Genomic DNA, 27,595 nt, shown 5'->3' with positions numbered 1-27,595 from the left:
AAGTGGCCACCTCTAGGGGCAGACCTGCAGGACTTTCCTGTACTCATTCTTACACAGAATGACTCCATAGAATGTCAATTGGTACAGCCTGCTGACATGATAAAGACAGCTCTTTAACTTGTCTCCCTCTGTGGGGAAGCCAGACCCAGGAGCTGAGGCATTTAGCATTCAGCTTCTTCTTAGATATGATTCATTGGGTTTTCCTCAGCTGAGGAAACAGTTCAGTTCAGTTCAGTCGCTCAGTCGTGTCCAACTCTTTGCGACCCCATGAACCGCAGCACACCAGGCCTCCCTGTCCATCACCAACTCCCGGAGTTTACACAAACTCATGTCCATTGAGTCGGTGATGCCATCCAACCATCTCATCCTCTGTCATCCCCTCTCCTCCTGCCCTCAATCTTTCCCAGCATCAGGGTCAGGGTTTTTACAAATGCCATAAAGTCAAGATGAGGTCGTACCGGGTATGACCAAGAGATTTTGCTACCTTTAAAAACTGATACTGAGTTAGACTTCTCACCAAAATAACACTGAATAGATGAAGCCACATGCAAAAGAGTACACACTGTATTATTTCAGTTATACAAAGTTCCAAAGCAGGCAAAAACCAATGGATGGTAACACAATGTGAGAAGGTACAAGGGACTTCTGGGTGGTTCTTGACTTGGGTGATACTTAATGCAGGTGCTTTAAAATTCATTAATTGTATATTTATCATCTGTATTTACTTAACAAACACAAGTCTAGAAAAGAAGCCTCAGGCTTCTGAACATTTGTTCAGGTAAAGGGGGCAGAGCCAGAGAGAGAAGGGTGCAGAGGGTCACAGGGATAGCTCGGTTTCCTTGCGGCAAACAACAAGATTTCTAATACAATGCTACTCATCTCAAACTACTTTTTTTTTTTTTTTTTTTTTTACAAAGCTACTTTTAATACTTTGGGGTGAGCCCCACAGGAATAAAAAACACTGGGAAGGGGTAACCCCCTCACCCCCAGGAGTGGCCCAGGGGGAGAGAGGCTACCTGAGGGGTAGGAAGCACAAAAGGGACCCGCTGCAGACTCAGGGCAAAGGGAATGCCATCGGTGCTGGGACCTGTGAGCACTACAGGAGAAAACGCGAGCGTGATGGGACTGGCTCCAGGCACACAGGCGAAGGGCAAGAGGGTTGGACACGAAGCCACAAAGCTACTTGGGTTCCTCCTTCTTCTCGTTTGCCTTTTTCTGCTTCTGCTGCATGATCTCCGAGTCCCTCTGCTTGCGGGCGGCAGCAGAAAGCCCGTCATCTCGGCGCTTCCCCTTAACCGAGTCGCTCTGCTTTTTCATATTCTTCTGGCGGGCGAGCTCACGCTGGTTACCGCGGGTCATGGCGACGGCAGCGGCTCCGGCCTGCCTCCGTTGCGTCCCCTCGTTCAGTACGACGTTACAGGCCCCGCCCCTTTCTCTCAAACTACTTTTTAAAAGGCCTGGCACGTTTTACCAAACACAAAGAGAATCTCAAAATATGCCTAAAGAAAGATCCATTAGTCATCTCTTTCAACAAGCATACTCTCCACAGAAAGCTGTTCTTTGCAGAAGTACATAGTTCACTGCAATGGAGGTCATTCCTATGATATTGGTTAAAGCACTGTCTGTGGGTCATTTCAAATACCATCTTTAAAAGCATCCACAGAGCCCCAATAGGGCATGTGATCTACAGACCAACCTTAGTACTTTCTCAAGTAAGAATAAAATAAGAATGTGTATTATTTTTCTTTTTAATACTGTTTTCAAGCCTTCAGCCTGAATGGAAGGGAGTTTGGGGAAGAATGGATACATGTATATGTATGGCTGAGTCCCTCTGCTGTCCACCTGAAACAATCACAACACTGTAAATCAACTATACTTCAATACAAAATAAAAGGTTTAATTAAAAAAATATTTCATCTTTTCCCATTAAAACCCTGAAAACTAGCCACCAGGAATCTTTCTAACACTTGTATGAGTATTTTCCACAAAGTGAGGAATTTTATCAAATCTTGTATAGTACAGACTGAAGCTTGCTTTCTAAAACATTTATTTATTTGGCTGCACTGGGTCTCATTTGCAGCACATGTGATCTTTAGTTGCAGCATGCGAACTCTTAGTTGTGGCATGTGGGATCTAGCTCCCTGACTAGGGATCTAAACCAGGCCTCCTGCATTGGGAGTGAGAAGTCTTAGCCACTGAACCACCAGGGAAGTCCCCAGATGATAACTTTCTTTTTTTGTTTTGTTTTGTTTTTAAATGAGTATAAAGGTTTATAAATGTTAGCTGCTCAGTCATGTTTAACTCTTTGTGACCCCATGGACTATAGCCCACCAGGCTCCTCTGTCCATTGAATTCTCTAGGCAAGAATACTGCAGTGGGTAGCCATTCTCTTCTTCAGGGGTTCTTTCTGACCCAGGGATTGAACCTGGGTCTCTCACATTGCAGGTAGATTCTTTACTGTCTGAGCCACAAGGGAAGCCCAAGGTTTGTAAGACTCCAGGCTATATTTTCAATTCCAAGTAAAATTTATACAGGGATTAAAAAAATAAAACCCTCCCCCTAGAGAAGGAGAAAAGACAACCAGATTCAGTTCTTCTTTATTATTACTAGTAAAAGAGAAGTAGATGGGAAAAACTATTTTTGGCAGACCTCTGACTCTTGGGGTTCTTTTGCTATAAATTTTTTTTTTTTTACAGAAGAGTATGTTTTACAACACCATCTGCTGGATCATCAAAAAAGCAAGAGAGTTTCAGAAAAACACCTATTTCTGCTTTATTGACTATGCCAAAGCCTTTGACTGGGTGGATCACAATAAACTGTGGAAAATTCTGAAAGAGATGGGAATACCAGACCACCTGACCTGCCTCTTGAGAAACCTGTATGCAGGTCAGGAAGCAACAGTTAGAATTGGACATGGAACAACAGACTGGTTCCAAATTGGGGAAGGAGTACATCAAGGCTGTATATTGTCACCCTGCTTATTTAACTTCTATGCAGAGTACATCATGAGAAACGCTGGGCTGGATAAAGCACAAGCTGGAATTGAGATTGCCAGGAGAAATGTCAATAACCTCAGATACGCAGATGACACAACCCTTACGGCAGAAAGTGAAGAACTAAAGACCCTCTTGATGAACGTGAAAGAGGAGAGTGAAAAAGTTGGCTTTAAGCTCAACATTCAGAAAACTAAGATCATGGCATCTGGTTCCATCACTTCATGGGAAATAGATGGGGAAACGGTGGAAACAGTGGCAGACTTTATTTTTTGGGGCTCCAAAATCACTGCAGATGATGACTGCAGCCATGAAATTAAAAGATGCTTACTTCTTGGAAAGAAAGTTATGACCAACCTAGACAGCATATTAAAAAGCAGAGACATTACTTTGTCAACAAAGGTCCGTCTAGTCAAGGCTATGGTTTTTCCAGTGGTCATGTATGGATGTGAGAGTTGGACTACAAAGAAAGCTGAGCACCGAAGAATTGATGCTTTTGAACTGTGGTGTTGGAGAAGACTCTTTAGAGTCCCTTGGACTGCAAGGAGATCCAACCAGTCCATCCTAAAGGAGATCAATCCTGGGTGTTTATTGAAAGGACTGATGTTGAAGCTGAGACTCCAATACTCTGGCCACCTGATGCGAAGAGCTGATTCGTTGGAAAAGACTCTGATGCTGGGAAAGACTGATGACAGGAGGAGAAGGGGACAACAGAGGATGAGATGGTTGGATGACATCACCGACTCGATGGACATGAGTTTGGTTGAACTCTGGGAGTTGGTGATGGATGGGGAGGCCTGGCGTGCTGCAGTTCATGGGGTCACAAAGAGTCGGACACAACTGAGTGACTGAACTGAACTGAATGTTTTACAAACACATTTTTCTGTGAAATGATAGTTGATTTGGACATTATGGTCAGTCTTTAAAATATGTCCTGAAATTCAAGGAATCTCTTTTTCTAACAAAAGACTCACATTTTTAATATTTATGATAAAGTCTTAAGATTAATCAACTCCTTCACTTTTATGATTTAAGCTTCCAATTCACATAAAGAACTATTCTCACCACTCTTCATATTTACCCTGGGACTTTACTCTATACACTGTTCCTGCAGGAGGTAAGCTATCACTTAACCATCTCCTCATCTTCCATAATCATTTATGTCTCTAATTTGTTTCTTAATAAATTTGCTTCTTAAATAAAATTTCTACAGAAAATCCCTTAATCATACTAAAAGTGAATAAGACATCATCTGAAACTCTTGGACCTAGATGAGTTCCAAAATTCCAGTTTGTTTTACACATCAGAAAGGTGATTCTGGATTTGTAATATTATACTCGGCATTACTTAACACCACCAGCAGCAATATTTCTATGCAAGATGTATGGTTAGTCACTCCAAGTTGAATAAATGGCCTCAGGTCACCAGATGAATTTAGGTCAGTCAGGTTTTGCTGTCAACCACCCTGAAAATACTTCTGCTTTCAGAACTTTGTAGGTTTCAGAACTGAGGAACTGAGGTCAAGGGGTGGTGGACAAGGGCCAGAAGCAAGTAGAATGAGCTGCAGCTTTTCAGTTTAAGTGCCCAGGTCCAAAGTCAGTCTTTTGACAAATATTTATTGACCATCAGCTATGCGCCAGGTTTGGTGGATGTAATGGTGAATATAAAGCACAGTCTTTGCTCTGAGGATCATACATCTTAGTCTGGATGTAGGAAGGAAGAAGATATCCTACTAGAGTGAAGAACATCTATGAGAAGGATCAGCCTGGGGTGCCCCAGGCACTGAAGAGACAGTCTGTTCCCACATATAATTCCACAGGAAAGCCATTTTATGCCTTAAAATGAGGGTAAGACGAAAGTCCTAATTCAGCCTAGATTGACTACTTCAATGCTTATCTTAAATTTTTAAATATCAGCTTCTTGGAGAGAAGCAATAGTTATTTCTTCTCTTCTGCCCCTTCTGTGTGAGTCTGTATACCAATGTTTACAGGCTTTATTATTCACAAATTCCATATTGGTAAATCTGACTACTTGTTGCAGTTTTCTGTAGCCTCAAAATCAATACTCCTCAGCCTTATGTGGTCATTCACGGCTGCACAGAGAGCAGTGGGCATCTTCAATACCCAACACACATATCCTGAAGCATGACAGGATGCAGCTCTGCCTTGTTTCAGTTTTCATACTGTAAATAGGGTCCTTTTTCACGGTCAATTTAGTGCCATGGATTTTGCACCTGGGGGCTTTTGTTGACAATTTTCCTGTATATCATAGCCTCCAAGTTCAGGGTTGAACTGTTGTCTACTGCCCAAAGCCTAGAATGTGTCTTATGAAGAAAATACATGTTCTTAGATAAGTTTTGTTCAGGCATGAGTTATGGTGCTGTTGGCCATGAGTTCACTGTGAATGAATCAATAATATTGGTATATATGAAATAAAGTGTCTTTAAGAAGAAACACTAATAAGACAAGGATATGCGCTGATTGGTTGATGAAAATGTGACCAGAGGCTCATAAGAAACTAAGCCTGTATTTCAATGGTTGCAAGTTTGCTAATTCAGTATCTGCAACAACTTCATATAACATACCTGCTGCGAGTGATGAAAGGTGACTGTAACTAGGTATTGGCCATGAGACCAAAAGAAGGGGGCAACCATTTCAGGTTTGGAATGGTGGGGACAAAGCGAAGACAGTAGACAAGGTTTGCTCTTACAGAAAAGGTCATCTAAACTGAAATGGTCTCAAGGACTATGAGAAGCTGTCCAGGGGAGAAAAATGGGAAGAAGCTTTAAGCGACATGGGAACGGTGGCATCACAGAACAAGGAGAACAGCACGATTAAGTCCATGGCTCCATCCTCAGACCATGGGACAGGCTGACTGCGTTCCACAGGGACTAAACATTCTATCTTGGAATATGGCAGAAAGGAGAGATGCATGGAAGAGGGTCTATTTATAAGAGACCTTGACTCTCAGAACACAAATTCCAAAATGCCCATGGTTTCAAGTCATCTTTCCTACCTCTCACTCTTAAGTCTTCCAGACAGCAATATTGATAAAAGCATGGAGAGCCTTCAGTGTGAGTCAGGTGCCACCAACTCCTCTGTACCACAAGAACAAATTTCTCCTAACCCTAATCCAGGCCCATGTCAAGACCAGCTTGGTCAGTGGCTCAGCACACCACACTACATCCTGCTGGCACAACCACCTCTTGCATGAAGGGAATAGACATAAAATTCCACTCAGCTCAGGCTTGGAGTACTCAGTGACTGATTTGGGAAGTCTTGGATTTGAAAGCCAGACTGGACAACAGTGCCGACAAGCATTCATCTACAGAAAATCAAAACTGGGGAAGGCTGATTTTCTTAATGCTTATTTATATTCTCTCAAAAATTACTTCAACTAAAGTGAAAAGCATTTGCCTATCAGAACATTCTCAAGTGGCAGCCCCCAGCCCATCTAAGGGGAATTTTAAAATAGTTTTAATAAGAGCAATTGATATCAATGACATATTTAGCTTCTGTCTTTAATAAAGCCTTGCTACTTAAAGCATGGACCAGTAGCAGCAGTATTACCTCAGAACTTGTTAGAATTACAAAATCCCAGGGCCTGCCCCAGACCCCTGAATCAGAATCTGCATTTTAACAAGCTCCCAGGCAACCTGTTTGCTCAGTAAAGTCTCAGAAGCACTGAGTCAGATATCTGTGGTCATAATCTTCATCAGAATGAAGATTATGACCACCTTACACTTTATGGCTTCAACATCGCTGACTCAATCTGATCAAACACCTGGGAGGGTAGGAGCAGCATGAGGCTCTCCCTGACTCCTGGGTCAGCTCTTGAGGGTGAAGCATTTGTTATCCCTTTACAGGTTCTGGAAAGGGTAGCCTGACTCTGTCCTAGCCCTCTCTTACCTGGAGCATAAACCTGAATCTTCAGCCTGCAGCCACTCAGCAACCACGGCTCCAGGTCAAAGGTGTAGGGAGCCCTTCTCTAATGGCCCTTTAGCTCAAGGTTCTCCCTGTGGCCTTTCTTCTAGGCCAGCTTAATCCTGAGGCTCAATCTCAGAAACACCTTATCTCTCAGCCCTGATTCTACAAAGCTAAGGTCAGCTGCTATCTTGTACAGAATCTTCAACCTCCACAGGGACCTCTACCCAGGTCAGGCTCCAAAAGTCTGCCCTGATCCCTCCACCATCCAAATAGCCCCAATCCCTTGCCTGCCTCCCCCAACCTCCACCCATTACTTCACCTGGACCCTCCTACAAGTAACCTCTACCTATAGGTCTCACTGAAACAATGTAGCAGGTGAATTTTTTCATTCATTCATTCAATAAACATTTACTGAAAGTACTATGTGCACAAGGACTGAGGAAAACACATAAGGATCCTCATGTTCATGGAGCTTATACTCTGCAGTAAAAGATAGACAATAAATGTGCCACATGGTAGAAGTGCTACGAGGAAAACAGAGCTAAGAAGTGGCCTAGGCGTGCTAAAGACAGAGAAGGTTCAATTTTTGTAAGTGTTTAGAAAAGACCTCACTGAAAGGTGACAAAAAAACCAAATACGTTGAACAGTCTGAAGTGTGGGACCTGGCTTTACTCTTTCTTTATACTAATCCATTTCTTCCCAGCTTGAGCCTCCAGCCCACAGAGTATAGCACTCAAACTGACTCCCTGTTTCCAGTCCTAAGAGCCATGTGGATATTAATTCCCATGTGGTTGTCTAATCTCCAGATATGCCTAGACAACTGCTTCTCCTACCCACCTTCCCCTGAGCCTGACAGCCTACCTATGCGGCCCGTGTTCATGGGACGTGACAACATGCTACTTTGTTTCTGAAAAGGAAGACACAGAGGTTTAGGAAAAGAGGAGAAAAATTCTGCCAGAATTTTACAGTATTTCATATGATAAATATAAGCTATATAAAACTACTTGAGGGCTCAAGAATGTATCCTTCTACACTAAATTTTCTCTGCTAAGAAACTATGAAAGATGACATAGGAAGACCTCATGCTCAGCCACCAGGGAAACAAGGGCAAAGATTACAGCAGATCCATGCACTTGGTATGGGTGGAGGATGGGGCATTAGAGGCACAATTTAATTCTCCTTAAAAAAAAAAAAATTCTCCTAAGGACTGAGCAAGCTACTCTGTTGAGGTCTACACAATTGCAGGTTGGAAGGAACCTGATAGAAAATTGAGCCTAGGGTCGTCCAGCGGAGCTTTACATAATGATGCAAATATTCCAGATATGTACTGTCCAACATGCTACCCACAAGACACACGTACCAACTGAGGACTTGAAATGTCCAGTGTGGCTGAGGAATTGAATCCTAAATTGTATTTTATTTTAATTAATTTACACTAAAATAGCCTTGGGAGGCTATGAATATAAAATTGGACCACATAATTAAAATCTAAAACCCTAATTTTCTGTTACAAAGATGAGCCTAGACAAAGCTAAGACCACTGGGCTACCTCAACTTGGAGCATGAATATTCCATACGAGCACCAGACTGGAGGCTTTTCAAGCTGCTTTCATATGCATGAGCCCATGTGATTGTTTCTTCAGCCATGCAGGCTAAGCAGGGACTCTTCACACTTAAGACTCTCCACACTTTACCATGGCTCACAGGGCAACGCGTGCCTGATACTAGAAGGAAAATCCAGGGGGGTGGCCCAGGCTTCTAACACACACACCTGCTGTGTGCTGGCTCCCAGGAAGCAGTGACATCAGCTGGGTACTCAGAGGGCTTATTACCCATGTGAAACAAGATGCTGGAAGGCTGCACTGGCCAGGAGAACTACTGAAGAATCTTTCCTATGTTGGGGGATGCAATCCTTGACCAAACATTTATGCAAATCAAGTCTTCTAGGATACAATTACACTTGGTTCTCTATTTTAGGGTAGTGACCATGACTTTCAAAAACTAGGACTCAACTAGTTTGTTGGACATCTCTTTAAAATCCTATGTTCACTTTAGCATCAAGACATACAGGCAAAAACTCTGCTATAATTAGAACTGAAGAGTTGCCAAGATGTCCAATCAGACCCAAATTACTATCTACAAAAATTACTGATTACTAAAAATAAGAATGAAAAAGTGGCTCTGAGATATCATTTGACTAAATACAGGCATATACAGCACAAGTGACACCCCCAGTTAGATGGCTGTGAGAAACAGACTTGCTGGCTGAACAGCATTTCATGTTCCTACAAGAACTAGATGCAAAAGCCTAATTATGGTTTGATTCAAACGATGTTATCAAAACAGTTCCCACGTGGCATGAGAGATGTAAGTGCTTTTCTCCTTTCATTCTTTGTTGGGGCATCCGGGTGGGTTTTTTCTTGGAGCCACCTCACTCCAACGAGATGAATCCAGCCCCACAAGGAGCACTTGACAAAAAAGCGGGGTTGGCTGTCAGCAGGGAGTGCAAGGCTGGGCTTTGATCGCAGCTGAGCTCCCACCTGCTTAAAAAGGCAGCCGTGGAGCTTCCTCCTCTTGCTCAAAAACATAAAAAATCGGCAGAGATAAGCTGACAGGGAAAACATTACACAAATCGCTGACCCTGCTGCAGGCAGAGAAGAGCTGCCTCTGGTCGGCTTTGATTTTCTGTAGCCGAGCCTGAGGGTAGAGGCGGCTGGACTTTCTTCTTTCCTGGGGCTTCCCATGGCAAGGTGCATGCAGACAGAACCCTGAGGAATACCAAGTGTGGAAGAAAGGGAAAGAAAGAAAGAAACAAAACAAGAAGCCAGACTAAACTAAACCATGGTGGAGAGCTGCCATCAGCAGCCAGGAGGAAAGATCACATCCTTAGTGAAAAGCAATGAGGGTTTTACAGGTTTTGGGGAAAGCACGCCAAGCCAGGAGCTCTGGCTGTGATCTCTGTCGTGCTGCTGTCCTGCTGAGTGAAGCAAATAAGTACGTGCCCAAAGTCTTCCTGATGCATTTTCTATTTCTATTATTTAGTTTGTTTCCAAAGAAGAAAATGTGAGCATGCCTACTCGTGTCCAGGAGCAGTGTTGGAAACAGAGCAACAAACAACCAGCAGCTCTTTCCTTGACACACATCATGACCATTCTCAATTTCATAAGCGATCTGTTTGCTGCTTAAGGGTCATCTACAGTTTGCCTTTTTAAGTGGATTTAAAATGAACCACTAGGTTTACTGGTGTGCACCTCATCTGTATTTAGCTTCCAAAACTGACCCCACTATAAAGTGGTCACGGGTGCCATCCAAGTACCACATTGATTGAGGGCCTGAGATGTGTGGGGTAGATTTCTAGCCTGAGCAGTGCAGCAGTGCACAAGCAAAGCCTGGCTCCTGCTCGCATGGAGCTTGCAGTTTGGCAGGAAGAAAGGACAAGGTCCTCTGAGCCATTCTCAGAGCCCGTATCCATGAGGCCAAGGTCACAAACTCTGCTGCCCTCACCAGCTAGGCAGATGGAGTCGCAAGGAAGTGGAGGGGTCTGCAGCAGAATGAAGACACTTGTCCCGCATGATGGAGACAGCTGGCCTCAGCTCCAGCCAATTGTCACCATGTGGGAATGTGGGCTCAGCAACTGCCAGAACTTCCATTAGTTCAGGAGCAGCTGTAAATCCAGACTTTGACATAAAATCTTCCAATTTTTAAGTGCTGACAACCAATTAGAAGTTTTAGAAAACTGAGTACCAACAGTGACCCAATGGCCACCTGCTTGCAACCCTTACATTCTGCAAACTTAGATGCATCTTCCCACTGCTCCAACCTACTCTCAATACCCCAACACGTTCCCGCTACACTGATGTGACCAGTTTGCTATCTGTCTCACTCCCAGCACAACTTTTTAACTGTGAGGATTTGCCTCACACACCTCCCTCCTTTCTCTCTGTGCCTGGTCAGACCCCACCATCTTTATTTCCCAGGTCAAGACACTCCTACTCCACTCAGCCCTGTAGACCACTCCAAGTTCCCTCTTCTCTGAGTCAATATCTTTCTTATGACTGTATCACTGGTAGCGAGGCAGGGATTCACTCTACAATCCTCTAATTCTTCAATTTGCATATCTTATCTCCCCAAGAAGACTAAATGCTCCATAATAGAAACCACACTGGAAATCCATCAACAGAGACAGAGTACACAGTGTTAATGGAGAGGGAGGGTTAATCTGGAAGACAACAGGGATTGACTGACCACAGCAAGGTGATTAAGAGCTTAGGTTCTGAAGACAAGCAGGCCTGGGTTTCTTCATCTCTTTGAGCTTCAGTTCCCATACCTGTAACCTGGGGCCACAATAAAATGAGGACATAACCCAAATCATATAAAACTTGTGAGATTAAGAGATGATAAAAAAAATACATAAATAGATATAAAGCACTTAGCACAATGCCTGGCACGCAGTAGTGAAAGTCACTCAATCGTGTCCGACTCTTTGCAACTGCATGGACTATATAGGCCATGGAATTCTCCAGGCCAGAATACTGGAGTGGTTAGCCTTTCCCTTCTCCAGGGGATCTTGCTAACCCAGGGATTGAACCCAGGTCTCCTGCATTGCAGGAAGATTCTTTACCAGCTGAGCCACAGTAAGCTCTTATTATCATGGACTAATAGCCTGATTCAGCCAATATCATTGTTAATCAAGCACTGCATCAATGGAGGAACTTTCTTGTTTGCAAACTATTAATTGACTACTTATTCTTTGCTAACATTCTCTAAGCATACTGAATGTGTCAGCTCATCCACTTTCCTAATTTATCTACTTTATGGATAGCTGAGGCACAGAAAGGTTAAATGACTTGTCTAGGCTACAAAGATCTGAACCCAGCCAACCGGCTCCCATACTCTTAACCATGATACTCGATGGCCTCTTTACATTTCTAATGGCAAGGGACATCTTTCTGACCACAACCTTTTCAAATCAAAAGCAGGATTTCACTTTGCGGACAATGGTTTAAGAGGACAGAGTGATCAGGGCTTGGTTTGAGCCAAACTATATTTAAGAAGTTCCAAGAAGAAGCAATTTGCTTCTCTGTCAGTTTGACCAAGGGCTATCTGTCCTATAAAATGAAAGTAATGAGGAAAAGAGAAAAATGCTTAGGAAGTACTATAAAATTATAAATATCATTATGGAAGGCAAAAACTCACACAGATTAATACTAACAGAAGAGGCATTTTGCTGATCACAGAAAAAACCTGCAAAGGAATCAGAACAATGTTTCTAGCTCTCAATAGCCACCGAGAAGACAGGAAAGAGGGAAATGCATCTTGCCCAACTTTCAGAAGGTGAAGAAGAAAAGTGGTGAAATCATAGACAGTGAACTCAAAATCCATGAACTGTGGGCATTAGGAGATACAGCGGTATCCCCAGGAGTTGGTGTCAGTTCACGAAAACAGATGCCATCCTTTGGAGTGGCCTGAGCCTAGGAGCCCTGGGCAAAAACTGTTCCTGGGTTTTAAGAAGGCATATGACAGTCTCCTATGGCTTCTTTATGGATGAAAATACAGAATATGGGATGTATGGTCATAAAGCTGGCTGGACTCACATTGGAAATAACAGATTGATTTCCATCTGAAGGAAGTAATCTAGTGGGAGAATAAAAAGTTTTGATGTCAGAATTCTTTATTCAACATGTATTCACTGTCTTAGATGAAAACACAGAATGTTCATTCTAATTCCTTAAGGTTAGAAGCCTTACTAATTCCTCTTCAGTTCCCCAGTGCCACATCTGGTGCTTCACACACTAACAGAGCTCCAAAAATGGTTACTTATTGGATTTCAGGAGTCAAGTTTACAAAGAGTGTTACAAAAGTAAAAAGATCCAGAAAAGATCAGGCAATAGCTGGGATGACAGTTTATAGCTCCAGAAAGATTTAAAGCAGGTAGATGGGACAAAGCCAAATCCAATAAGGTAAATCAAGGAAACAAAGTTCTTCATAGCTGATATAAGAGAAATTACAATTAATTAAACAACAATGTCTGAGAAAAAATCCTAAGGGTTAGGGTTAATGGTAAACTAAGAGTAAGCAGTGTGTTGAGGTTTCCAACTCTTAAGTAGATGAGCTCCTAGATCACATGAACACAAGAATGGTGATAAAAAATGAGAGAAACAGCTCTTTTCTACTTTCTGGCCAAACCTAGAGGATTATATTTATCTTGGAGGATGCTTTAAAAGGGTATTGACCCAAAAAAGGAGGGGAAGAGGTAGTGACAAAGTACAGTTTGCCTTTTAAAAAGAGACCAAGAAGAGCAAACTAGTAGAAATTTGGGACCTGTAAGAATCATTTAAAGGCGGAAGAGCTTGATCTAGAAGATTTGGAAGGGATGCAATAGCAATCCTCTAAATAAATAAAAACAGATACAAGAGAAAATGAACTTACTCTGTATGGGTGCAGAACTAAAACTAATATGAAAAAAGTAGATTTCAACCAATTCAAAGGAGAACTTTCAAACAATCTAAGGTGCTTCCAAGTGGGATCAGTCTCCTCTTCCATCAGTCAGTCCCTAGACATTCTGAGTTTCATGTGGGGGACTAGAAATCACACTCAACACATACACATACACACAAACACACAGAGTTAGAAAACCAAATTCAGCATCACTATTTAAACAATGCATCTTAATCAAGATACACTTATCCCAGGAATGCAAGGCCCAATTTAAGTTAGAAATTTTTAAAATGTTATTCATTACATTAGCAGATTAAAGAAGAAAACCCTTAAGATCATCCCAAAAGATGAGGAAAATATGTGATAAAATTTGACGACCATTTGAGACAGAAACTCTTAGCAAAAACTATGAATAACAGGAACCTTTCTTAAAATGATACAGGATATCTACAAAAGCCTGCACCAAACACCAATTTAATGGTGAATTGCTGAAAGTTTTTTCTCAAAGATAAAGAGCAAGATAAGAAGTACTTTACCATTACATCTCCAGGTGTTTCTTGACTTCCTACTTTTGCATTCCAGTCCCCTATAATGAAAAGAACATCTTTTTGGGGTGTTAGTTCTAGAAGGTCTTGTAGGTCTTCACAGAACTGTTCAACTTCAGCTTCTTCAGTGTTACTGGTCGGGGCATAGACTTGAATTACCGTGATATTGAATCGTTTGCCTTGGAAACGAACAGAGATCATTCTATCGTTTTTGAGATTGAATCCAAGTACTGCATTTCGGACTCTTTTGTTGACTATGATGCTACTCCATTTCTTCTAAGGGATTCCTGCCCACAGTAGTAGATATAATGGTCATCTGAGCTAAATTCACCCATTCCAGTCCATCTTAGTTCACTGATTCCTAGAATGTCGATGTTCACTCTTGTCATCTCTTGTTTGACCACCTCAAATTTGCCTTGATTCATGGACTTAATATTCCAGGTTCCTATGCAATATTGCTCTTTACAGCATTGAATCTTGCTTCTATCACATGTCCCATCCACAACTGGGTGTTGTTTTTGCTTTGGCTCCATCCCTTCATTCTTTCTGGAGTTATTTCTCCACTGATGTCCAGTAGCATATTGGGCACCTACCGACCTGAGGAGTTCATCTTTCAGTGTCCTATCTTTTTGCCTTTTCATACTGTTCATGGGGTTCTTAAGGCAAGAATACTGAAGTATGGAGTAAAAGGCAAATTTGGCCTTGGAGTACAGAATGAAGCAGGGCAAAGGCTAATAGAGTTCTGCCAAGAGAACGCACTGGTCATAGCAAACACCCTCTTCCATCAACACAAGAGAAGACTCTACACATGGACATAAACAGACGGTTGACACCGAAATCAGATTGATTATATTCTTTACAGCCAAAGATGGAGAAGCTCTATACAGTCAGCAAAAACAAGACCGGGAGCTGACTGTGGCTTGGATCATGAACTCCTTATTGCCAAGTTCAGACTTAAATTGAAGAAAGTGGAGAAAACCACTAGACCATTCAGGTATGACCTAAATCAAATCTCTTATGACTACACAGTGGAAGTGAGAAATAGATTTAAGGGACTAGATCTGATAGACAGAGGGCCTGATGAACTATGGATGGAGGTTTGTGACGTTGTACAGAAGACAGGAATCAAGAGCATACCCAAGAAAAAGAAATGCAAAAAAGCAAAATGGCTCTGAGGAGACCTAACAAATAGCTGTGAAAAGAAGGGAAGCGAAAAGCAAAGGAGAAACGGAAAGATATACTTATTTGAATGCAGAGTTCCAAAAAATAGCAAGGAGAGATAAGAAAGCCTTCCTCAGTGATCAATGCAAAGAAATAGAGGAAAACAATAGAATGGGAAAGACTAGAGATCTCATCATGAAAATCAGAGATACCAAGGGAACATTTCCTGCAAAGATGGGCTCAATAAAGGACAGAAACAGTATGGACCTAACAGAAGCAGAAGATATTAAGAAGAGGTGGCAAGAATACACAGAAGAACTGTACAAAAAAGATCTTCACGACCCAGATAATCATGATGGTGTGATCACTCACCTAGAGCCAGACATCTTGGAATGTGAAGTCAAGTGGGCCTTAGAAAGCATCACTACGAACAAAGCTAGTGGAGGTGATGGAATTCCGGCTGAGCTATTTCAAACCCTGAAAGATGATGCTGTGAAAGTGCTGCACTCGATATGCCAGCAAATTTGGAAAACTCAGCAGTGGCCACAGGACTGGAAAAGGTCAGTTTTCGTTCCAATCCCAAAGAAAGGCAATACCAAAGAATGCTCAAACTACCACACAATTGCACTCATCTCAAACACTAGTAAAGTAATGCTTAAAATTCTCCAAGCCAGGCTTCAGCAATATGTGAACCGTGAACCTCCAGATGTTCAAGCTGGTTTTAGAAAAGGCAGAGGAACCAGAGATCAAATTGCCAACATCCACTGGATCATCGAAAAAGCAAGAGAGTTCCAGAAAAACATCTACCTCTGCTTTATTGACTATGCTAAAGCCTTTGACTATGTGGATCACAATAAACTGTGGAAAATTGTGAAAGAGATGGGAATACCAGACCACCTGACCTGCCTCTTCAGAAACCTGCATACAGGTCAGGAAGCAACAGTTAGAACTGGACATAGAACAACAGACCGGTTCCAAATAGGAGAAGGAGTACATCAAGGCTGTGTATTGTCATCCTGCTTATTTAACTTCTATGCAGAGTACATCATGAGAAACGCTGGGCTGGAGGAAGCACAAGCTGGAATCAAGATTGCCAGGAGAAATATCAATAACCTCAGATATGCAGATGATACCACCCTTATGGCAGAAAGCAAAGAAGAACTGAAGAGCCTCTTGATGAACGTGAAAGAGGAGAGTGAAAAAGTTGGCTTTAAGCTCAACATTCAGAAAACTAAGATCATGGCATCCAGTCTCGTCACTTCATGGCAAATAGATGGGGAAACAGTGGCTGACTTTATTTTTTTGGGCTCCAAAATCACTGCAGATGGTGACCGCAGCCATGAAATTAAAAGATGCTTACTCCTTGGAAGGAAAGTTATGACCAACCTAGACAGCATATTGAAAAGCAGAGACATTACTTTGCCAACAAAGGTCCGTCTAGTCAGGCTATGGTTTTTCCAGTGGTCATGTACGGATGTGAGAGTTGGCACTATAAAGAAAGCTGAGCGCTAAAAAATTGATGCTTTTGAACTATGGTGTTACAGGAGACTCTTGAGAGTCCCTTGGACTCCAAGGAGATCCAACCAGTCCATCCTAAAGGAGATCAGTCCTGGGTGTTCATTGGAAGGACTGATGTTGAAGCTGAAGCTCCAATACTTTGGCCACCAGTTGCGAAGATCTGACTCATTGGAAAAGACCCTGATGCTGGGAAAGATTGAGGGAAGGAGGACACGAGGAAGACAGAGGATGAGATGGTTGGATGGCATCATCGACTTGATGGACATGAGTGTGGGTGGACTCTGGGAGTTGGTGATGGACAGGGAGGCCTGGCGTGCTGTGGTTCATGGGGTTGCAGGGAGTCGGACACGACTGAGCGACTGAACTGAACTGAACCACTACATCTATTTAGTATTTTACTGGAGGGTCTAGTCAGTCTAATATGATGAAGGAAAATACAGAAAGAAATAAAAGATACAAAGATTGGAAAAGAAGAAATCTAACTGTTATTATTTGCATTGCTATCATTGCCTATATAAAAAACTGGGGAGAATCCGTACGTAAGTTGATAATAGAGTTTAACAAGGTAGCTGGATGCAAAAATCAGTATTAAAAAATGAATTACATTTCTGCATATTTTAAACAAGGAGTTTGAAAATTAAATTTTTAAAAAAAAATACCATTTATAATAGCAAAGCAAAAAATAAAGCAGTAAATCTAGCAAAACATGTATAAAGTTTTTATGGAGTATTATTATACAATTTTATTAAAAGACATCTAAGAAAACTTAAGAGAGTTACACAGTGTTATTGCAAAGAGATGAAATGTTTTAGTCTCCCAATACTGATAAATAGATTCAAAGCAATTCCAGTCAAAGTGTTATTCACGGACTTTGACAAGCTGATTCTAAGATACAAAGCTGCAATAATTAAGAAAGTGTGGTATTGGCACATGATAGACAAGTAAATCAGTGAAACTGAAGAGACAACCCAGAGGCAGACCCATGTATATATGTAAACTCGATGTATGACAGAGTAAGCAGTGCAGGATGCATGGGGAAAGGATGGACTATTTAATAAATGAAGCCGGAATAAGGTTATCCATATGGGGACAAAATGAAACCGGATCCCCTACCTCATGAAACATATAAAAATCAGTTCCAGGTGGACTAAAGACTTAGATGCTAAACCCAAGGGAATAAAAATTTTAGAAGATACTATATGATAATATCTTTATGACAAGAAAATCAAAAAACTTTCTTAAACAAGAAACAAAAAGCATACCCAAAAGGGAACATATTGATAAATCCTACAACGTTAAAATTAAAAACTTCTGTTTATATAGACACTACAAGGAGACTGGAAGATAAACTACAAAATGGGAGGAAATGTTTGCAACATATTTAATCAATAAAGGACTAGTATCTAGACTATCAGAGAAATCTAAAAAGAAAAAGATAGGCCTAGTGAAAATTAGGCCAATACAACAGACAGATATTTCACAAAAGAAGGGACATGAATGGCTAATAAATACATGAAAGGAGTCTTAGATCCACTTGTTACCAAGAAAATGAAAATTACAAAAGAAACACTTTCACAGCCTTGGAGAATGTCGAATTTTAAAATCTGAACAATACAAGTGTTAGTATGAAGGATGAGCTAGAAAATAAGTTGAAATAAACTGGTACAGCCACTTTGGAAAATAGTTTGGCATTACCCAGTAAAGTCTAACTGGCTTACAGCCATCCCCTAAATCCCAGCAATTCCACTCCAGAGTAAAAGGGCTTACTCAAAAAGTTGCACAAGTGCACCATGAAGCATGAACAAATATGTTCAGAGCAGGATTTTTCTCATAACCCAAAATGGGAACCATTCATCAACAATACAATATACATTACAATAGATAAACAAATTGCAGTCGATTCACACAGCAGGAAAATAAACTATACCTATGTGCATCATCTCCCCCGGTGGCTTCCCTGGTGGATCAGATGGTAAAGAATCTGCCTGCAATGTAGGAAACCCAGGTTCGATTCCTGGGTCAGGAAGATCCCCTGGAGAAGGGAACAGCAACCCAGTTTTCTTGCCTGGAGAATTCCATGGACAGAGGAGCCTGGAGAGCTAAAGTCCATGGGGTTGTAAAGAGTCAGATACGACTGAGTGACTAACACTTTCATTTTCTATATGCATCATCATGGATAAATCCAAAAAAAAGAAAAGAAAAAACATTAAGTGAGAATTGCAAGTAACAGAAGAACAGATACAGTATGATTCCATTTACATACAGTTTAGAAGCAAGTAAAACTAAAACTAAACTTGGGATAAATACATCGATGGCAAAACCATAAGGGAAACCAAGGTAATGATTAACACAAAATTCAGAATTATGGTTAGCGAAGGGAGGAGATAAATATGACTGGAACTGCTCCCATAGGGTGCCTCTAGGAAACTGGTAACGCTCTACTTCTTAGGATTGGTGGTAAATATATGCATGTTCACTTTTTTTTTTATTAGTCTTAAAGTGTACACATATATCTTATATTATTGTAACGTTTCTTAAGAAAATATTTTAAAAAATAAACTTTATAAACATACAAAAAAGGCAAATAAGCTAGATAACTGAACCCAATAGTTCCATTAAACAATTAAAAAAAAAATCCACAGAGGCAAAGAAAGAAAACTAACCATTAGTTTTAGCAGATCACCCCAAAAGAAGCTAAGTTCTACAAATAGAGGAATTTTTCTAACAAAAGTCAACAGCTTGAGAATTATTTTTCCCAAATGCGTTCTCATCATTTCTTCAGCTGTGCAAGCCACAAACTGAGGCATAATCTTCCATGATGTCTTTTCCCTTTCTCCCCAAATTCATTTTAGTTTCTAAATCCTAATTTCCTGGTCAGGTTACATTCATCCTTTACAAGAACCTTTCTAGCTGGTACAACATGCAATTCACACTATTACCCTAGTGATCTCCCATCACGTACCTAAGATCTTTTTCCAGCTTTCCACACTGTGCTTAAGATAAAGATTCTTAACATTACATAGAAGCTACTCTACAGTCTGGGCCCTGCCTGAATCACCAGCAACATCCTGATCCATCCACACACACATACACCTTTAAGGTTTCAGACACTCTGGGTGAACATCCTATGTTCCTTCAGTTTCTTGAACACATATAAAATTCCCTCCTGCCACAAGGCCTTTGCAAGTAGTGGACCTACTACATTCTAGGTGAAATTCTAGAATGTTAAAATTCACCACTTCTCTTAAGTTAACTCCTGGTTGAGCAGATGCTCAATAATTATTTTTTCAAATCAGTAATTAACAATGAAATAACAAAATCATTCTTCACAGAATCATACATCTTCAGAAAGAACCTCTATCTCATCCCACTCCCAGACCTATATGATCATCCATTTCAAATTTCAATCATTTTGCCTCATAATGATAGTCATCTTTTTGTTCTTTCATACTGTAAGTTAACAGTAAGAAGCTCAAAAGCAAAAGACAAAGCCTCTGTAGTCCAAAGTGTCCAAGAAATATGTGCTACCATTGTGACAAAGGCCCTGCCTTCCAAGTCCCCACTTCTCTCTCCCCACTGAGCAAACAGAACATACAACTGAAGCAGGAAGGGACTATTTCATAGCTAGCATAAATCTCAAGCTCCAGAAGTTGAGTTTCTATGTCTTCAGCTAAGTTCAAGCAACTGGGAGAGGCTGACTGGAGTCCCTGAACCTCAACTCCAACTTCTTAGGCGAAACAACCCCTTTGCAGTCATAATTCAGGCTGAGAATAAATATACTGCTTCCCTTTGGAAACAAGGATGGTTGTTCCTCTAAACTTCAGACCATCATTTAAAAAAGTTTGGTACCCACAAAACATGATTTTTGCTACTGATCCATATATTAAATATTAGTGAAGCTTAATATTTTTCTTAATAAACATAGATCTATACAGTTTTCCTGCACACCAAAAAGATTGTTTTATACTCTCCATGGCCTAAGATCACCTCACTTTGGAGGCGACTGCAATAGATTTGGAAAATAAACATCTAAATTTTAACCACAATTTTACAGTATTAGAAAACTATGCACGAAAAAGAGATAAGATAAACATAAAATAAAAACAGAAAACAGTACTCTTCATGAAACTACTACATCATTTTAACAAAAGCAGAAGCTTCTATGAGGAAAAGACAACACAAGCATGGAAGAGCTGACACTTTCCTTAGTGTAAACCTTCTAAAAGGCCACACTAAGTGAAAACATCTAGAAATGGATCAGGAATTTGCTGAAACCCATCCGTTTAAAAAAGAATCTGTCAAATTCTTTCAATGCTCTATTAATATCCATATTTTACAAGATAAAAACTATTTCCTGGAAAGCTGTTTAAACTGAGAACAGCAAATAATCAATGATAAAATTATCTACAATAAATGTAATACATCACTTACAATCGAGGGATAAACCTCAGAGGCCCTTTTCCAACATAATTTCCCATCCCAGGCACAATACTCTCTAAAGCTCTATTTATAATTTTCCCAGCTTCTATTTATTCAGGAAAGTAGTCAGAGCAGGAAATGGGACCAGTCAAATGATCACAATCAATCTCATCACCTTCACAACATGCTGTGAATGTAATTAATCCTCTATTTATTTAGGGGACTTCACACCCCTTACATTAAGACAGCAACTCCCTGCTGGCTTCGGTTGAGATAATTATGTTATAACAAGGATTGGGTTTCAATCATATTTGGCAGAAGAAAAAGGAAACTGTACTTGAAGTTGTCAGTTTTTTAAAAGAAGCTTTCTTGTGACTCCATTCAAAGGATGCTCTTGACAAAGCTCTTCTTAAACAGAGCACTTTCTAAGTACGATAACCACACATACACCACATTAATCAATGTAAGCCTCTTCCCTGAATGAGACGTGAAGACCATCCCAGCACAGGGAAAATTCTATCTGAAGCAGAAAATACTGGTTTACAAAAGCTGACTACATCAATCCCCACCTGAACTCACTTGATCCAGGAGGTCTTCTCCACTGAGAATCCTCCCAAGATCTTTGACATGCAAAAAGTACATCAGAGCAGGGAGGTGAAGGAAAATACCAATTTGCTCACACAGTAGCTAATTATACTCCATGAAAAGCCAGGGCTCCAGCAAGCCAAAACCAAGGATTTGAGAAGTCTGAAGCCAAGTATCTGGAAATGAAACAAGTAAGGACAGAGACAAAAACCAAACACAGCCACCCAGCTGTAGCTCTTGAATGGGTGTGACACACACAAACCTCCATGTAGCAATAAATGCAGGCACTTTCCCGTCTGGGAGCTGCCAAGTCACCCCTGCAAGTTTCTTTTTTATAAGAACTTGTACTCACACTTTCTCCACTAAATCCTCCACCTTTAGAAATCAGTAAGAAAATATAAAGTCTTACTTTATTTTTACAAATCTGTTCTATTTTTATTAATCTAGCAAAATCACAATATCCACAGTACAGGTAGAAGTAAAAATGATAAACGAATTATGTCTCCAAATTTCTAAAAATTCTCCCACCTGCCAAGCCTATTTTCTTCCCAAGGCCTGGATTAGAATGTATGTATTAAGCCCCTCCAGTAAATCTTAACATATCTCAATAATATTTCATTGCCTTTTGATAACATTAAAGCTCTTGAAAAAACAAAATGTGCAAGAAATGGAGCTTAATTGATCTGAGTTCCTATTCTTAGTAAAAAACAAAACAAAATGTGATATCCTGAAATAGGAAAAGGATGTTAGTTAAGAGGTAGGAAAATTTAAATAAATCTATGGGCTTTAGCTAATAATAATGTATCAATAATGGTTCATTGTTACAAATGACCATATGGATATAAAAAGTTAATTATAGGGGAAACTGAGTCTGGGACATCTGGGAACTCTCTAAAACATATTCATAATTTTTCTGTAAACCTAAAACTAATCCAAAATAAAAAGGCTACTTTAAAAAAAAAAGGGTATTACAAATTTTAAAAAACAACCAAAAATATCAACAACAAAAAGCTCCACAAACCTTGGAACATTCAGGTACAGGATTCTTTAACAAGTTTCCTCAATGTATATAGTTACAGAGAGCATTCGTATCTTTACAAAGGGTTATTTTGGCCTGAAATCTTTAGGAACATTCATAATCCCATGACTCACTGGCACATTTCTTGTTAGACAAGTCTAATGAAGAGCAGCAGTCCCCAGTGGGCATTGCTGAACTACTGGTGATAAGGTGAAGAACCATTAAGTAAATCCTTTCTATATGAAACCTCACTGAAGGGCTACAAGTGAATGGAGATTGGCATGTACTAATCTTTTCTTATGGAGATAAAACCCACTCCCATCCAGGATGAATTTGTGGATTTAATTAAAAATAAACAGTAAAACTGAAGAGCAACCTGACAGGCCAGAATAAGCACCTTACCAAGAATGATTTCAAGGGAGGTTTAACTTGCTTGCAATTCTGCACAATTGTTTCTTGAAATTTCTACATGCTAATCATTAGCAGCTAATGTAACACTTAACATTGTACCATTTGTCAGAGAAGTAACTTCCCCTGCAGAAGTGAAACCACCTAGAGTGCCTGATTATCATTTGGTTATGCCTGAATTGAACAGACCTCTGAAATCAGCCTCAGCACTGTTATTTTTATTATGAGCATCAGTGACATGGGCCGCAGGGCTCTCCCTCAGCTATGATTCAGGTGTCATGAAATTACAGCAGAGTCCTCTTTAGGGGTCTGCATGCCACATATGCACCACACCTTGCTCTGAGAAAGGCCACTCACTAGTGACAAAGTGGGCCCTGGGACTATGTGTATATCACTTTAGGGGGCACATGCCCAACTGTGATCAAGGCAACTAGACCAGAAACAAACACTGACGCACACTGGCTCAACCATGTGCTCCTCCCCTGGAATCATAAGCAAAGGACTCTAGTCCATCTCTACTGAAACTAGGCACATGGAAACTCAGAGCAGTGGAAAAGCCATTCTCCTCCTCATGCATCAAGGAAGAAGAGCAGCAAGGACTTATAGAAAGAAGCAACGTGAGGGACCACAGGTCATCAGAAAGTCAGTCAACTGCCGTACTTTGTGCCTTGAGCTCAGGGGTCCAGCTGCACTCCCAGCACCTGGGTCCCAGAAGATAACCTACAGCCTTCTGATAACGTCCCCATTTTTACTATAAAAGTCCAAGTGGGTTTCTTGTTTGTAACCAAGTGATTTCTAAGTAAAAATAATGTTGTAGTCTCCAGACACTGAAGGGAGAAATAAGGGTTTCATATCTGGCCCTGTTACTAAAACGCTGGGACCCCAGGCTAACTGCACACTCTCTTATTCAATAATAAAGGGACACTAAAGGACAGATAAAACTTGTGATCCAAAAGCAAAAACGCCTCACATCCATTCTTGCCCTTCAATGCACCAGAGCTGCAACCAGGAAATCTATTCTCCATGTTGCTTACATGTTTGACTTGTCTACTTCTCTGCATGATGCTGTTTGCCCAGCCTGGAATGCATCCGCTCCTGATTATTATTATACTCATATGTGAAACAGTGCTGTGCAACCAGATACCATTTTTTATGTTTTGCTATTAATTCATATCCCTTCTTTGTCCAACTCTTCTCCATACATCTTTTCCAGCTGTGATCCAAATGTTCCTGACTCTTTTTTCACAGATACTCCTTAGAGATCTCAAATCAACATTTTAAAAACTGAACTCCTCATCTTACCTCCCTTCTCACTTCTCTTCCACCCTATACCCTTCTCCAATACGATTTAATTTCAGCAAATGCACCTTCAACCACATGGTTTACTGGCCAAGTCAAAATTCAGATCTCATCTTTGACTACCCCACTTCTCACCATTGCCTGAGATCCAATTCTTACTTGGTCCTCTCTCATCTACCCCTGACCACTCGTCTCCTGCCCTACTCTCACTGCCCTCGCTCAGGCTACAACTGCCTTTTGCTTCCATCACCTTTCCTTCTGAAACCAGCCTTCCCAGCTTGAATCTGAGCTCTGCCCCCATGCCAGTTCATTCCCCACAATGTGACCTGATGGACCTTCCCAGAATCTAAATCTCACCATGTCACTCATACACATACCCCAGCACTTAAACTCTATTTAGAGTCTCCACACTCTTCCAGGATAAATTTCAAACATCTTCATGTGGCCAAGGCTCTATAAGAATCAGCCTAATTTCTTTCCTCTCATTCCTGTACCAAGAGTCAACCAACCTGAGCTTTCAAGCTCCTTAAAAGGTCCATATTCTTTTGTCCCTATTGTCTGAAATACTCTCCATACCTGCTTCCCCATCTGCATCTGACCATCCCCTACTGACGTTTCAGCTCTCAGCTTCAACTCTTCCTTCTGGAAGCAGTTTCCGAGACCCTAAGACTAGGCATGTGGCCTTCTAGGTGGTCCCACAGCACCCATACTTTCCCACTACAGCCGCTATTTGGCTACAAAATAATATTCCCCTTATATCTGTGTTTCCTGCTAGAAGGTCAGCTGCAAGGTGGCGTGTCTCTTGTTCACTAGAGTGGCTTCATCACCTCAGTTCCTGGCACATGGTAGGGCTCGATAATTAGTGATTAAAAAATAAATAATTCCACTTTTACATCCAATGATGATGTTTTACCTCTGCATCAGTTACCACCACTCCCATGGCTTTTGGCAGATAAACCAGGAACAAGAGAAGAAGGAAGAGATCTACACTCTTCTCAGGAACATAATTCTTTTCCCTACCAAAACACATATACAGAGGAAGCAACCAAAGCAGCATGAAGCAATGATAAGGTTCTAAGTTTTCTAAAATTTTAAGATTTTAGTGCAGAAATAGCTTGAGTTTATTCACAATTGAGGAAATGTTACTGAAACACCAATCTGTGTGTCTGATACACAGCGAGGCCAAACAATGCCAAAACATGAGTTTGGAACAGAGAAAAGTTTATTGAGAGCCTTGCAAGGAGATGGATGGCTCCTGCCTTAAAAACCCCAAACTCTCTGGAAGCTTTCCTCACAGAAAAGGTGAGGGAAGGGAGTGATTAGTTGCTGCAAATTTTTTGGTACCAGATTCTTCGTTCTTGAGGTCATGTCAACAATGTTCCCATAAATCTACACTAAACAAACGTTATTCTCTGTTCTGACAACAAAGAGCAAGGTCCCAGGGCATAGCTTTCACTCTCTGAGGTCCAGGTCCTGGCTTGAGAGGAGACATTCCCACAGGGCCAGTTACTCTGCCCCAAAACCTTCATATACCACTCAGCCTGGGTACTCCTGCCAGCGCCCAGGGCCTGGCTGAGGAAGCAGATCTCAGCTGGCAGCTCCTTCAGGGTCAGGTCCCCAGACCCTGCCCTGCTGTCATCATGGAGGGAGCCAGGCACCTAAGACCGAACTAACCCTCAAGTTCCTAAGGAGGTTGAAATGGCGGGGGCAGGGCCAGCAGAGCGCATGCCAGGCAGACGGCTGCGGCCATCAGGTCACAGAGGCAGGGATAAAAAAAAGATTCACCCCACCTCAAAGCCGGCCCAGCCAGTGGGCTGCCTCGGCGAGGGCGCTGGAGCCCTACAGGACACAGCCCCCAGCCTGTTTCCTGCACCACCCACCTCACACGCTGGCCCAAGGCCAGGTGAACTAGAGGGCACCGGGAGAAAGCCGGGATCCACCTCTTACCTCACTCTCCACCTCAGGACCATAGCTCCGCTGACGGTTGGCTGAACGGCTCACTAACGGTTGCTCTTTGACAATTATTCATTTGTGGGAGGGGCCCAATGCAAAACTGACCAATGGCTGAGCAGGGCTACTAACCATCGCTCCTGGACAGTCATTCGCTTGGGGGAGGGGCCCACTGTGGAAGCTGACCAATGAATAGCGCGCAGCAACCGCCAGGTGTGCTAAGAGCTGCCGCAGAGCAGACCACGCTCTATTACAGAATCTGAGGCCCAGGATTTATCAAATAAAACTCTCTAGCAATGGACTTGTTTACCTCTACAAACTTTGCACATTAGTGTCCAAAGGGCTGCAAAATAAGATTTCATTTCATGGGCGGTGGGAACAATGCAAAAAAGCAGTGAAAAAAACAAACGCACAAAGAATATTAATGAGAGTAAACCATTTATCAGTTCAATGTAAAAAGCCTCAGTGTTTCAAAGACATATATTTTCTTTTCTCCCCTACAACTACCTACCTTAAAAAACTATACCAGAGAAAATGAAGATATAGAATCTTCACGGACAAGCGCTGACTTATACTGAAGTTAGCTGGGACTTTAGATTTTAATTACTTAAAAAAAAAAACTCCAAAATCTTTGACACAGAAAAACAACATCATATTCTATCCTGTGTCATTTTAAAATACACCATGCATTAAAATACTAACACTGAGTGCATTAGATGAAGTAATGGAGTGACTTGCTAAAGCCTTATTGTCAATGAGAGGCAGGGCTGGAACATATTTTACAGTGCAAGCTTTTCCACTCCAGCTTATACTAAAGAGTGTAATATGCTAAACTTTCAGTAGGTCAGAACTACCAGTGCTACTGGTGAGCACAGCCCACCAGAAGGAAATCAGGGGAAAGGTGAAATCTTATATGGAATGTAGCTAAAAGTTTCAATAAACATAGGTTAGAGCTGATTTACAGTTTGGTTGAGGGGGAAAAAAAAAGTGTTCCTTCAACTGGCTCTATGAGGTGCCATTCAACTCAACTGAAATTTACTGTGCTTACAAGGGACTGTAATGGGCACAGATCGGTGCTTATTCACATGGATTTTAAAATGTTAGAGGAAGAAAGAGATATGCACCTAAATTACTACAATGAGAGGCAGACACAATGTGTGCCCAAGTGATCTCTAAACCAAGTGCTATGGGAACATCCCTGAGGAAGACAGATAAATCCTTAATCCCTCTTCTTAAAGGAAAAGCCCTCTACAGGGAAGGTTTCCCTCTTTACTCTCCATCCCACCCCATATCATGGACAGAGACAACTGCTTGTCTAGGTGGCATATCTGGGAA

The 27,595-nt window shown here is 41.3% G+C and overlaps 2 protein-coding genes and 1 long non-coding RNA gene across 5 annotated transcripts in view; all 3 read right to left on the bottom strand.

Moving 5' to 3' along the window:
• The window catches only part of SHQ1 (SHQ1, H/ACA ribonucleoprotein assembly factor), a 97,664-nt gene that overhangs the window by 12,878 nt on the left and 57,191 nt on the right, over positions 1–27,595 (bottom strand). The gene's annotated exons all lie outside the window — the stretch shown is intronic.
• LOC145520906 (uncharacterized) lies at positions 542–2,517 on the bottom strand. The gene is made up of 2 exons (XR_014064895.1): positions 1,446–2,517; positions 542–888 (listed from the first exon to the last, which is right to left on the bottom strand). It is a non-coding gene; the product is annotated as an uncharacterized LOC145520906 (long non-coding RNA).
• On the bottom strand, positions 868–1,410 carry LOC145520891 (small EDRK-rich factor 2). Its single transcript, XM_081528386.1, has one exon. The coding sequence runs from the start codon at positions 1,357–1,359 to the stop codon at positions 1,180–1,182; it is 180 nt and encodes a 59-aa protein (XP_081384512.1). The 5' UTR covers positions 1,360–1,410; the 3' UTR covers positions 868–1,179.

This window comes from Giraffa tippelskirchi, chromosome 9 (genome assembly GCF_054371585.1).
Source record: "Giraffa tippelskirchi isolate mGirTip1 chromosome 9, T2T-mGirTip1v1.2.pri, whole genome shotgun sequence".
NCBI classification, from domain to species: Eukaryota; Metazoa; Chordata; class Mammalia; order Artiodactyla; family Giraffidae; genus Giraffa; species Giraffa tippelskirchi.
This window is presented reverse-complemented; position numbering and strand designations above follow the sequence as displayed.

Bases quoted from the DNA above. Each gene is read 5' to 3' on its own strand.
- LOC145520891 (XM_081528386.1), bottom strand. From the start codon at position 1,359: ATGACCCGCGGTAACCAGCGTGAGCTCGCCCGCCAGAAGAATATGAAA.